This window comes from Grammomys surdaster, unplaced genomic scaffold, assembly GCF_004785775.1.
Source record: "Grammomys surdaster isolate TR1022 unplaced genomic scaffold, NIH_TR_1.0 136, whole genome shotgun sequence".
Lineage (NCBI taxonomy): Eukaryota > Metazoa > Chordata > Mammalia > Rodentia > Muridae > Grammomys > Grammomys surdaster.
The window spans coordinates 14,978,453-14,990,957 of record NW_021604594.1 but is presented as its reverse complement, the minus strand read 5'-3'; the positions used below and the strand labels follow the sequence as shown (position 1 = coordinate 14,990,957).

General features: G+C 40.6%; 1 protein-coding gene across 1 annotated transcript in view; it reads right to left on the bottom strand.

The window, feature by feature from the left end:
- Lrp2 (LDL receptor related protein 2) overlaps nt 1–12,505 on the bottom strand; it is a 160,544-nt gene that overhangs the window by 78,194 nt on the left and 69,845 nt on the right. Inside the window, exons 17-24 of the mRNA XM_028762987.1 lie at nt 10,686–10,878; nt 8,128–8,253; nt 7,240–7,370; nt 3,896–4,033; nt 3,305–3,586; nt 2,029–2,274; nt 904–1,023; nt 701–817 (exon numbers count right to left, since the gene is read on the bottom strand). Of these exons, the coding sequence (XP_028618820.1) occupies nt 701–817; nt 904–1,023; nt 2,029–2,274; nt 3,305–3,586; nt 3,896–4,033; nt 7,240–7,370; nt 8,128–8,253; nt 10,686–10,878 (1,353 nt within the window). The remainder of the gene's footprint in view (nt 1–700; nt 818–903; nt 1,024–2,028; nt 2,275–3,304; nt 3,587–3,895; nt 4,034–7,239; nt 7,371–8,127; nt 8,254–10,685; nt 10,879–12,505) is intronic.

The window sequence follows — 12,505 nt, the reverse complement described above, 5'->3', positions numbered from 1 at the left end:
GTATCTAATTTGGGACCATAACAGAACAAGGTTTATCAGAGTTACACGGAGTTCTCCTTAGATCTTGGGATTAGAAGGAGTTTATTTGCTTTCTGTCCCTTCCTATGAGTTGAACTGGGTCACTTCTAAAGCTGTCTAACTACTTTAGCTCTTCTGTAATCTCTCTATGGACAAATCCACAGCTTGGATGAAGAGTCCATATTGGCCTGTACCATTCCTAGTCCACAATTTGGCTTCCCAATTGAGAGTTCAGTGAAACTGCATCCATATAGGGCTGGCAAAATGGCAAAAGGCTTAAAAATTCACATAATGGATAAAAAGACTCCCCCAAGTTGTCCTCTGACTTCCATATATGTACTGTGGCAAGTGTGTACATCCACATGTGTGCATGCAAATACACACAAGCAAATAAATGTAATTTTAAAAACCACATTGTTGTGTGTCCTTGGAATATGATATCTAAGGAATTAACTATTTGATATGTCCACTTAGATAACACCAGCTGTCTAACTATAAATCATTATACGGTAATATTACCCATGTAATATTAATTCATGTCAATATCTCATTCTCTTAAGAACACTTTGTGCTTTACATCTTCCTCCAGTTTGATGGAATTTTTTTTAAAGCTATATAGTAATATCCAATACTAAAATAATGGATCCTTTTGTCTGAAGTACACTGTGTATGTGGCACTTACGACAGCCCGCCTCATCAGAGTTGTCCTTGCAATCGTATACCCCATCACAGCGGTACCTGCTGTTTATGCAAGAACTCCCATCAGCACATCTGAACTGAGAGCTTGTACAGTTTAACACTAAAAAACGAAAGAGAAAAGTGTATGACATTAACTCCAAGATAAACTGAGCACACAGTAAGGAAAAAACAAGGCCATCCACTTACCACACCCTGCCTCATCAGAGCCATCAGCACAGTCCTTGTCTCCATCACAGACATACAGCGGGCTGATACATCGGTGGTCAGGGCAACGGAATTGGGTAGGCTGGCAGGTCCCTGAAGCTTCTAATGACATACAAAAACAAAGTCAAGTTAATTTTCTGTTAACGGACTTATCTCGGTCCTATGTGTTCAGACTCCTTCAGATCAGCAGCCAGCACAGTGGGAGAACTCAAAATGAGGGTTTGGAATTAAATCTTTGGAAACAGAAGCCATTTGTCAAGGAAGCAGCCTGGGGCTGTATCTCTACAAATCTGAGTGACATGGTCATCTCACTACATGCCAAGAAGCACCTCCATTCTGGAGTTGCATGCAGTATCCTCCATAAAGTCAGTGAAAATCACACACTGCTAGATTGTAAAAATTGAAAGGGCCCAACTCCCCTAGAAGGACAATGAATTGCCTAGGATGCAATCAGTATAAGAATTTAGTCCAGAGAACTCTCTTCCATCTTAAACTACTGTTACAAATAACAATGCTAAAGAATAAGAACCAGGGAGATAAAAAGGGAGCCTGTGTCCTTATTCTGTGTTAAATGTAAAGTTAAAAAGAAAAACAAGCAGCCAGATGTCTGGATGCTTACAAGGTACTGAGTAAATTTTTTTTCAGTAAAGGCTATTTTGAAAAAACATGTATACATGTATGATGTATGTGTATACATATGTGATGCATGTATGTATGATCATAAATGGATGTTAGAGGGCATGAGTATACATGCATCTGATAGCCGAAGGTTGACATCACCCTCCACTGATTGCCCTCCACCCCCCACCCCCTCTTCATTTACAGCAGCCGTTAGTGGAGACTACAGATGTGCACCACTGCATCCAGCTTGGGTCCATTGTTCGTTTTCTTTTGTTTACAGTTTCTATCTGGATGTCTGACAGTTGTGCTTTGCTTTGATAAAGCTCAGAACCTTCAGGAGAAAGCATTCAATATGTGTCAGACTTCTGATATCAGGGGTTGATAAGGATGGAATTGTTAAGAGTCTCAGAGGAAAAACCTCAAAGATTACTCAAACATACATACAGACAAGGCTAACCAACCCAGAGAAGTCAGCTCGACACTCACGACAGTTCTTTTCATCTGATCCATCGGAACAATCGTTGTCTGTGTCACAGACCCAGTCTTTTGGGATACACATGTGATTGTCGCAGGTGAAGGAGGTGGACGGGCAAGTGGATGACGTTGAACGCGTGGGGCAGTTTTGCTCATCACTGCCATCTAAACAGTCGTTCTGTTTGTCACAGTGCCACTGTCCAGGGATGCACTGTCCGCCATGGGCGCAGGCGAAAGCCGTGGGCGAGCAAGTGTTATCTACAAAGAGTCACAGAGTGGTCACGAAAATGTTTAGTTCCAAACATTGTTATGAGGTTGCTCCTGTAGAAACAAAGTCCTTCTCACCTTTCAATACACTATCACACAAAATAAGAAGAAATGTGAGGCTGCTTTAGGTTTGGTAAGTACCAAGCATAATATATGCTTAGTGTGTGTGTGTGTGTGTGTACATGTGTGCATATACACACACACATTTATCCTCTGTTAGCCATCAAAAGAAAACTATGATTACTATATAACTACCTTTAATTAGACTTTGAAAGATATGGGAATCTTCCCAACACTAAAGCTCTAGTTGGTATAATCCTAGCTCATCTTCACCTTCCCTCCTATGACAATTTCAGGAAAATGTACTTTTCAAATACTCCTTTCACTGTAAAAGCACAGGTCTCTGCTGCTACAACTGGCTTCATTTTATAGATGCTTCTAAAGGTCTCAATTATCTTCAACTTTTTAAATGGGATATTTGGGCCTTCTGCAATGGTAATTATTAAGACTAAAACGTCATAGACTAGAATACCATCAAAAGAGTGTAGGATTAGAGAGCCATTCCACTTCAATTCATTTCACTCCGAAAAGGGGGATAACACACACACAGGACATGATGTTTTCAAAGGTTACAGTTGCAAGGACCTATTCTGTAATACTATTCTCGCCATTGCTGCTAATCAAACCCAGAGCCCTGTTCATGCTAAGGAGTTTCACTACAACTGAGCTCTATCCTCAGCCATGATAGACTTTTTAAAGAATGAACTGACTTTATTGGTCCAAAGAGCTATTGTCAAAAGAATTATCAATAATTGTCTAACACATCTATAACATTATCTATGAATTATATGTATTGCTTAACTTGTTATAAGGCTTTGGAGTATATGTTATGAATCTTATATTCTAAAAGAATATCTCGGTGGTATTTTCCTATGCTCATAGCCCATGTTTTGATTATTTCTTATGGATGGCTGGTCTTCTGTTCCATTCACTTCCCCGAAACTCAAGCACGGATACTTACTAAATGCCCCACACTGATGCTCATCACTGTTGTCATGACAATCATCCACTCCATCACAGCGGAAGAAACTGGGCACACACTTGCCATTGTCGCAGGGAAAGGAGAAGGAGCCACACTGCTGTGTGGGTGGCTCTCGGGCTGGGTCTCCCTCACAAGTCATTTGATCCCTCTGAAGCTTCATTCCATAGGGACAGCCACACACCCGCTGGAAGTTCGGTACTGGGAAGCAGAAATGGCTGCAGTCGCCGTTGGGATGGGTAGTCTGACTGCAGTAGTTAGAGCCTGAAAATGCAGGAACAAGTAGATCGAAACTTCACCTTGTGCAGTGAAACATAAACAGACAAACAAACAAACAAAACCATTCCAGAGCCAATGCTACAAAGTTGGGAATCAGCCCACCGAAGACAGCATTCAGGTTAAGTACAGGAAAGTTCTAAGGTGTGTTCTTTCAGGAAACCAGAGTCTTGCTGTGTTAAACTATATGACTGACAAGAATGTAGCACTGTCAGAGTTATGCTGAAGACGTAGTTAAAGAGAAGGGAACCACCAAGTCAGATAGTCCATATGGAGATACTTGGCAATGCCCCTCACCAGTCTGGAGGTCCGCATCATATGCTTTGACGAGCATTATACTACTGATGCCACTTCGAACAACTGTCATATCACCACCGTCTGACTTCCTGACTCGAATAATCGCACCCAGTCTCCAGTCTGTTAAGAACACATTATCTAAAGAGAAAGAGAGCGTGATTAGTGGTTCAGTCACAGTTTAAGGAAATGCAATAGGCTTGCAAGAATGCAGTAGTCCAAGAGCCCATCGGTCACTAAACTGTAACCATTTGCTCTTTGGAAGTCCATATTTTATTGACATCATGGCTCATGTTGAGGCAGAAACATAATGATATTTAGTAGCAATTAGACTTAAACCTCCATAGATAAAAATAAACATGAAGCCGGGTGGTGGTGGCGCATGCCTTTAATCCCAGCACTTGGGAGGCAGAGGCAGGTGGATTTCTGAGTTCGAGGCCAGCCTGGTCTACTGAGTGAGTTCCAGGACAGCCAGGGCTACACAGAGAAACCCTGTCTTGGAACCCCCCCCCCCGCCAAAAAAAAAAAATCCATGAAAAAGAATCTTAAAGTTGAGTTCTTATCCCCAGTCAAAACACTTAATCTTTTGAAAAAAGGGAACAGAGCCTATCATCTCTAAGGCCAGTTCAGAGTGCAGCATCCTATAGTCCTCTATAAGAATTCCTACTATTTCTTAGATCCAGTTTTAATAAGAAGCTTTTGCTGGGAGATGGTGGTCCATGTCTTTAATCCCAGCACTCAGGAGGCAGAGGCAAGGCAGATCTCTGAGTTTGAGGCCAGTCTGGTCTACAGGGTTTGTTCTAGAACAGCCAGAGCAACACAGGAAGAAGAGGAGGAGGAAGAGGAAGAGGAGGAAGAGGAGGAGGAAGAGGAGGAGGAAGAGAAGGAGGAAGAGAAGGAGGAAGAGGAGGAAAAGGAGCTTTATAAAAGAAAAAGTATAGATCTCATTTTTTACACAAGTTGTGTGTTTGAGTAAAAATATCAACAACTATGCAAACTTACATATGATCCTAATGATTTAGATTTCATCAAAGAATTCTACAAGACCATAACTAACTAGAATATACAACTAAGAATAAATGCTAACAATGTCACCCATGTTATGAAATCAAGTTTCCTCATCTGTGGTTCATACTAGTACATCATTAAAGCCACTAAATCATATCTCCCTCTATTGCAGATTTCAGTCCCAACATTAAGAATAGTGTCTCATTGTATTTAAATAGATGAAGAGTCAAATCAAATGTATAGGCCTATGCAGTATGCAGTCAAGAAAACCTAGCTAGTCTTTTAACAAAGGATTCATGATTTGCATAGTATTGTGAAATAAGAGAGTACTCCATACAAATTCATAGTGAAGCTAGCTAGGCATGGTAGCAGTCATAGATTTCTGAGACTAAAGAAAGAAGATCATGGGTTTGAATGAGCTTGGGCTCTACAGGGAGATCCTGTCTTCAATGAAAAAGAGAAAAGCGATTAATAGGGAGAGGGAACTTCTAGAGCCCACCTCCAGTAGAAAGACAGGACATCAAGTGAGGGAGGGGGTGGCCATCCCACAGTCAAAACTCTGACCCATAATTGTTCCTGTCTGAAAGAACTACAGGGATGGAAATAGAAATGAGCCTGAGGAAGAGAAGGTCCAGCAACAGGCCCAAAGTGGGATCCAGCTCAAGAGAAAGTCCCAAGGCCTGACACTATTACTGGTGCTATGGAGTGCTCACAAAAAGGAGCCTAGCATGACTGCCCCCCGAAAGACTCAACAAGCAGCTGGAAGAGTCAGATGCAGATATTTGCACCGAGCCAATGGGCAGAAGCTGTGGACTCCTGTGGTTGAATTAGGGAAAAGCTGGAAGAAGCTGAGGAGGAAGGGCGACTCTGTAGGAGGACCAGCAGGCTCAACTAACCTGGATCCCCAAGATCTCTCAAAAACTGGACCACTAACCAGGCAGCATACATTAGCTGATATGAGGCCCCTAACACATATATAGCAGAGGACTGCCGGGTACTGGTTCAGGCAAAGAAAATGCACCTAACCCTCAGGAGACTGGAGGCTCCAGGGAGTTTAGAGGTCTGGTTGGGTGGGTGGTAGGTGGTAGAGACATCCTAGTGGAAACAGAGTGTTGAGGGGGGGCATGGAATGTGGAACAATCAGAGGGCGAACGGGGTGGGGGGCCGGGGGTGGAAATAAAATCTGGAGTGTAAATAAATAAATAAATAAATGGCAAAAATTTTAAAAAACAAAAAGTAATAACTGAAACTAATATTTTGGGATACAGTATTGTTCTCATGGGAATGCACTCAATATTTTTCATACAGATAAAACAAAAAGATATCCAAACATCCCACCATATAACAGAGAAAAAATAACTTAAAAAATGTTCCTATTACTAGCAAATAGCATGAGTCTGACAGACAATATTTGAAAGGGGGAGTAAAAACGGGAGGGATAACTGTTTATAATTGACTCATCTCATCAAAAAATCTCAGAGCATTTTTAAAATATTTTTAAAATACCACACACTCCACAGATAGACAGCAGGATGGAATAATCAGTATGACTACCCACTCTAGTTGCTTACAGCACTCTGCTAAGTATTCAACTACGGGGTTCCAACAGGAACATAACTAGTTTATACACAGGGCTTTTGGTAGCCCTCTACAAAGTGTCAACCCTCAAACTAGACAAATGATGGTATATTTTGTCTGTTCATTTGCTCAGACAACAAGGTCTCACTAGTCAATTTATTCAGTTGAGTTGGCTGTGCTCTTGCTCTGTAGCCTAACCTGGCCTCATGATTCTCCTGCCTTCCAAGTGCTGGGATAACAGGAACACACTACCAGAAGATTTGGGCAAGCATTTGAATGTAATCCACAGGCTACACACAAGAGCCCTGTTTCAGGAATAAACAAGTCAGCTGTTTTATTCTTCATGGTCTGATTATACAAGTGAGCCATGACTTAAATATGTGGCCCAGGTCACTCTCATGGTGTTCCTCCTGATTCAGCCTCCCAAATGAGTGTGTGCCACCAAGCCTGACTCACCAGATTTAGACAGACAGACAGACAGACAGACAGACAGACAGACAGACAGACATTCATTCTGAGCAACCCAAGTCACAGAAGCATATCTCCACTGATGAAGGTAGTTGAGACAAGTAGACCAAAGTTTGGCAATGATCATGGTATCTATCATTTCCCACAATTCCATGCCTCTCAGAAGTTTTTACTAGTAATGTGAAAATTGCATAGAAATATGAATGAAAAAATACAATCTTGTGTTTTTCACGAGTCATATTTTGGGGTGGGGATAGAGTTTTGTGGCAGCCTTTTATTGCTTCAAAGCATACCTTTAAAAACAGTGAGTCCAAATGGATGAGTCATCTGGTCTACATGGCCCAGTCTCTTTCTATCTAAACCATCAAGGTTGCTGTGCTCAATCTTATCAAAAAAGGCATCTACCCAGTACAATCGTGAAGCACTAAAAAAAAGAAGAAGATATGTTATCTGATCCCAAGACATGAGTGAACAGTGAGGACATTGGCAATAAACTTTCATAAAAAAGTCAAATATGTCTATTAAAAATTTACATTGTATGCTTCTCACAGATACAGTAAGCTTGAAACTTGAAATCTTTGAGTTAGGAAATGTGTTTTCCTTCTTGAGAAATAGAGTATTGATGTTAATGTTTAAAAGACTGAACACAATTCTGCCTTTTTTCTCTCATAATCTGCTTTAATAACATATATTAATAACTTCATTGGTCTTTTTCCTAGATAGATAAACTCCTGAGAACCCACAAATCATGTATAAACAAATATACACTAATCAATTGATTCAGTATTCATTAAGTAATTCACTTGTTGATTAATTATTATCCTTAAGGTGTCTCTATAAAATTAACCCCAAGCTTGCTACATTTCATCAGATCTCTACAAGAACTTCTACAAGAACTTCATCCATCTTGGCCCTGCCATTCCACTGTTTCTAGAAAATTCCTCAGAATACTTATGAGTGCATTGATTTTCATCCCACTAGCAGCTGGCCAGTTGTGTTTGTATTCTAGATCATTCAGTATCCATTACCCATGACCTGACAGTGATCAAAAAGTCTCAGAAACATGCAGGATTCATTTCATTACTCTAACACACCACCATGTGTCTAGTATACCGGAACCAGTGTCCAGCGTACCTTCTCCACACTCTACAGTGATTAAAATTCAGATGGTATCTACTCACCTCCAATCAATGGCCAAGCCATTGGGCCACCCCAGACTAGTGTTGACTATGGGCATTAGGTGAGATCCATCGCTCCATGCTCTCATAATTTTTGCAGGACGGAGCCAATCACTCAGGAACAAATACCTAGAAAGTGGGAGCAAATCAAGGAGGACAATACTGAAACAGACTGATAACTTTAAAAGAGTTACAGTTGACTTTACTCTCCATATATGCCATCAGGTTTGGCATATTTAATTCTAAATACCACTTAAGTTATAAATATGTAATTGTAGTCACAATTATAAATGATATCAAAATGGCCATCCAGGAGAAAGAATAACTAGACTACAGGTTGTAACAATTCTGACATATTAGTGGGCACTTTAATTCCCAACACATGTCACCCTGAGTTCCATAGTGAGTTCAGGACAGCCAGAGCTACTGTGAGTTCAAGGTCAGCCTGGTCTACATAGTGAGTTCCAAGACAGCCAGAGCTACATAGGGAGACCCTGTCTCAAAAACAAAACAAAACAAAACAAAGAGTTTGCTGGGTTTATATCTACTTATGCAACCAAGCTGGCATTCAACTTGTGTTTCTCTTGCCTCTGCCATGAGCACTGTAACACCAATGCTAGATAATAGTTAGGTGCCATCTTTCATATGTGACCCTGCTTCCAGTTACATAATAAAGACTTCATGAGTAAGAAATCAAATTTATTTTCTTTTACTCTGGGATTAAACATTCAGAACCCTGGGTATAAGACCATTCTCTGTCTATTATACTATAAGGAATTTAACTCTACAAAAAATTATCTCAGTGTTAGGGTTAGAGAGATGTTTCAGTGAGTTAGAGTACTTGCTCATGGGATATGGAGTTCAAATCCTAGACACACTCTTCTGACCTCTAGATTATTCACAAGCATTCTCACCTACAGACACATACAGCATAAAAACACAAACACACACACAGGTTAATCTAACTCTAAACACACTCATTAATCTAACTCTAAACAACATCTTTTCTTTCTTTTTTGTTTTGTATTGTTTGGGGATGGGGGTTTGTCTTTGTCTTTGTTTTGAACCCGGGTCTCTTACTATATAACCTTGGCTGTCCTGGAACTCATTATGTAAACCAGGTAGCCTTGAACTCACAGAGATCAACCTGCCTCTGCCTCCCAATTGTTGAGATTAAAGTCACGCACCACTTTTTTTTTCTCCACTTTTTTTTTCTCTTTCATACAATCCCTAGGAATCAGAACCATTTCCAGATGTAACTTTCTAAACTATGATGGCTTCACATCATTTCAAAATGGGAAGAATGTAACAACTTTTCAAAACTAAAGATTTAGATTGCTATAAATTCATTAGAAAAATCAACCATGCCGGGCAGTGGTGGCGCACGCCTTTAATCCCAGCACTTGGGAGGCAGAGGCAGGTGGATTTCTGAGTTCGAGAGTTCAAGGCTAGCCTGGTCTACAGAGTGAGTTCCAGGACAGCCAGGGCTACTCAGAGAAACCCTGTCTCGAAAAAAAAAAAAAAAGAAAAAAAAGAAAAAAAGAAAAAGAAAAATCAACCATTTAACTGTGTGGGTGAATAAGATATACAAAGAAAAACTAAAAGTATAAAGAGAACACAGCTTTTAACAAGAAAAGGAAGAAAGAAAGAAAGAAAGAAAGAAAGAAAGAAAGAAAGAAACAAAGAAAGAAACAAAGAAAGAAACAAAGAAAGAAACAAAGAAAGAAACAAAGAAAGAAACAAAGAAAGAAACAAAGAAGCAAAACAAAGAAACAAAGAACAAGCTTTGTGTCCAAGCAGGTCTAGAGTTTGACTACAGATTTGGCTCAACAGCATGAGCCCTTCCCAAGTCACTATACCTTACCTAGCCACAGATTCAGCATCTCAGCAGTAGATTATGCAAGCTCCATCATAAGCTAGTTTGTGACTAAATGAGAGGGGATGGACACACACACACACACACACACGTACATACATGTATGTGTCTATACACACACATACATATATACATATCACCCACCATATATATCTATCGCCCACCCCCACCCCAGGTGAGGGGACCTGGGTTGGTGAATCACAAGTTTTTCTTATCATCTCTTGAGCTTTCCTTGTCATTCCTTTCAAATATACCACTGAGTATCTCAGGTTTGTTCTGAATAAGCTACTGAACATATTCAAGTAAAAAAAGAACACTGAAGACTGTTTTCTCCTGTCTGACCCAGTGCTAATAGAAACAGGGATTTGAAAGTTCTTATACTGAAAACAACTAGATGATTAGCACCCAACCTCCCACCCCCACCCCACTAAAAACTCGTATCAATATACTAAAGCAAGAATTGGATCCTTTTTTGATAACTCTGCTACATTTTTTTTCCTTCCTAAGGTAACTATAGGAAAGCCATACTTCAGAGAAAGTATGAAATTGAAAACTTAATTTTCAATTAGATAAGGTGGTCTCTTAAGCTTATGCCAAAGAGATGAAATTGAAGGTGAGTTTTGCAGTCCAGTCCCCAGGGCAGCACACCGTGAGAGGCATTCAGCAGTTGCAAGCTCTCACGTACCCAGCAGTGGGATGTACCACAATGGAGCGAGGGTTGTTTAAGTTGCCGATTATCTGTCGTCTGGACTTATCGGCCAGCCTCAGGACAGTGACACTCTTTAGTCCTCCATCTGTCCAGTAGAGATTCCTTGAGATCCAATCAAAAGTCAGACACTCAACACTTTCCAACCTGTTTGCTGTGAGGACTTCTTTTCCTAGAGGTAAAAATACAGTCATGTTATTTAAGACAAATTTCCCAACGCCTGCACGTTTAAAGGTTGGATGAAAGGGCATATTGTAAAAACATGTGTGGAATTCTTTAAGGAAAAAAAGAATCTGCAAACTGCTGAGCAACAATGAGATAAACCTAGAGTCTATCTGTTGCCCACAGTTTGGATCTCAAAGAGGAGATACGGTAGTGATAAACAGAACTGGGTCTGGATTCACTCCCTTCTTCAACCTTCCAGAACATGTGAGAAAGATACCTGAACTCACCTACTACCACCCAGAGACAGCTCTGAACTGACACTGCCAGGTACAGTTGGGGGTAGCCCACAAACAGTACCGCCCAACCCTCCAGAGACACTCAGCAAGCTTACACACAGCCACAGGAAGCCAAGATTTCAAAGAAACCAGAAAGAAGAGTTGGCTATGTGAAAAAAAAAAAAGGCCACCTCTCCTGTGCCTATCCTTCCCTATGACAACGTTGAGGTTTCCTTCTCTCTAGCTCATTGAGAATAAGCAACCACATTTCTGTTTTGCAGTGTGTTTTAAGACACATGCCCTTAATCCAGTGAGTCTCTGAGGCCAGTGTGTCTGAGTTCCTGAGGCAGGCCTGATCTACAAAGAGAGTTCCAGGACAGCCAGAGCTCTTACACTGAGAAACTCTGTCTCAAAAAAAGAAAAAGAAAATAAATAAAAATACAAGATGGCCTTTTGTGCTAATAATACAAAAATATGCTGTTTAAGGATTCACTATGAGCCAGGTATGTTACATGTATCCATTCGACCTCATGGATACTATACATGCATGCAGATTACTAATAAGCCTTTTTCTAGATGATGAATGGGGAGATGTAAAATGAAGCATTGGGTACAAGAAACGTGGAGCCGAGGAAGTAATAAGAGTCTCCAGTGCACACAGCTTGATAGCGCATGGTAGGCTAGAGGTTCCCAATGGAGCAGAGGGAGAGAATGCCAGGTGTTGTCACCGCTTAGCTAGTAACAGGGACTGAAGGACAGAGAGGACAAAGGACCAGCAAGTTGAGAGTCCAAGAACTTTAAGTCTCATTTGTCAATATTAAAATGCACTTTCTTTAAAGAAAACAAAATACAAACAAATGAAACACCACAGTCTGAGCCTGGACGGTGGCTCAAGCCTATAATGCCAGCACTTATGAAGGTGAGACAGGAGCGTGGCTCTAAGTTTGAGGCCAGACTGGGTTATATAACACAGATCAAGACAAACTGAGCCTTCATAGTAAGATCCTATCTCCAACAAACTTACAAAGAAAGCCAACTCTGATTATGATTTGCCTTGAAAATAAATGAGAGGTATCAGGGAATGAGGTGGCTCATATCTACAACCCAGAACTCAGAAGGCTGAGGCAGGGGGTATTCTTGCAAATTTCAAGCCAGTGTGAGCTATAGCAAAGGAGAGGTATAGAGAACAGTAGGGCAAAGCCTGTATGTATGTATGTATGTATGTATGTATGTATGTATGTATGTGTGTGTATGTGTGTATGTGTGTATGCATGTATGTATGTGTGTATGTATGTGTGTATGTATGTATGTGTGTATGTATGTGTGTATGTGTGTATGCATGTATGTATGTATGTGTGT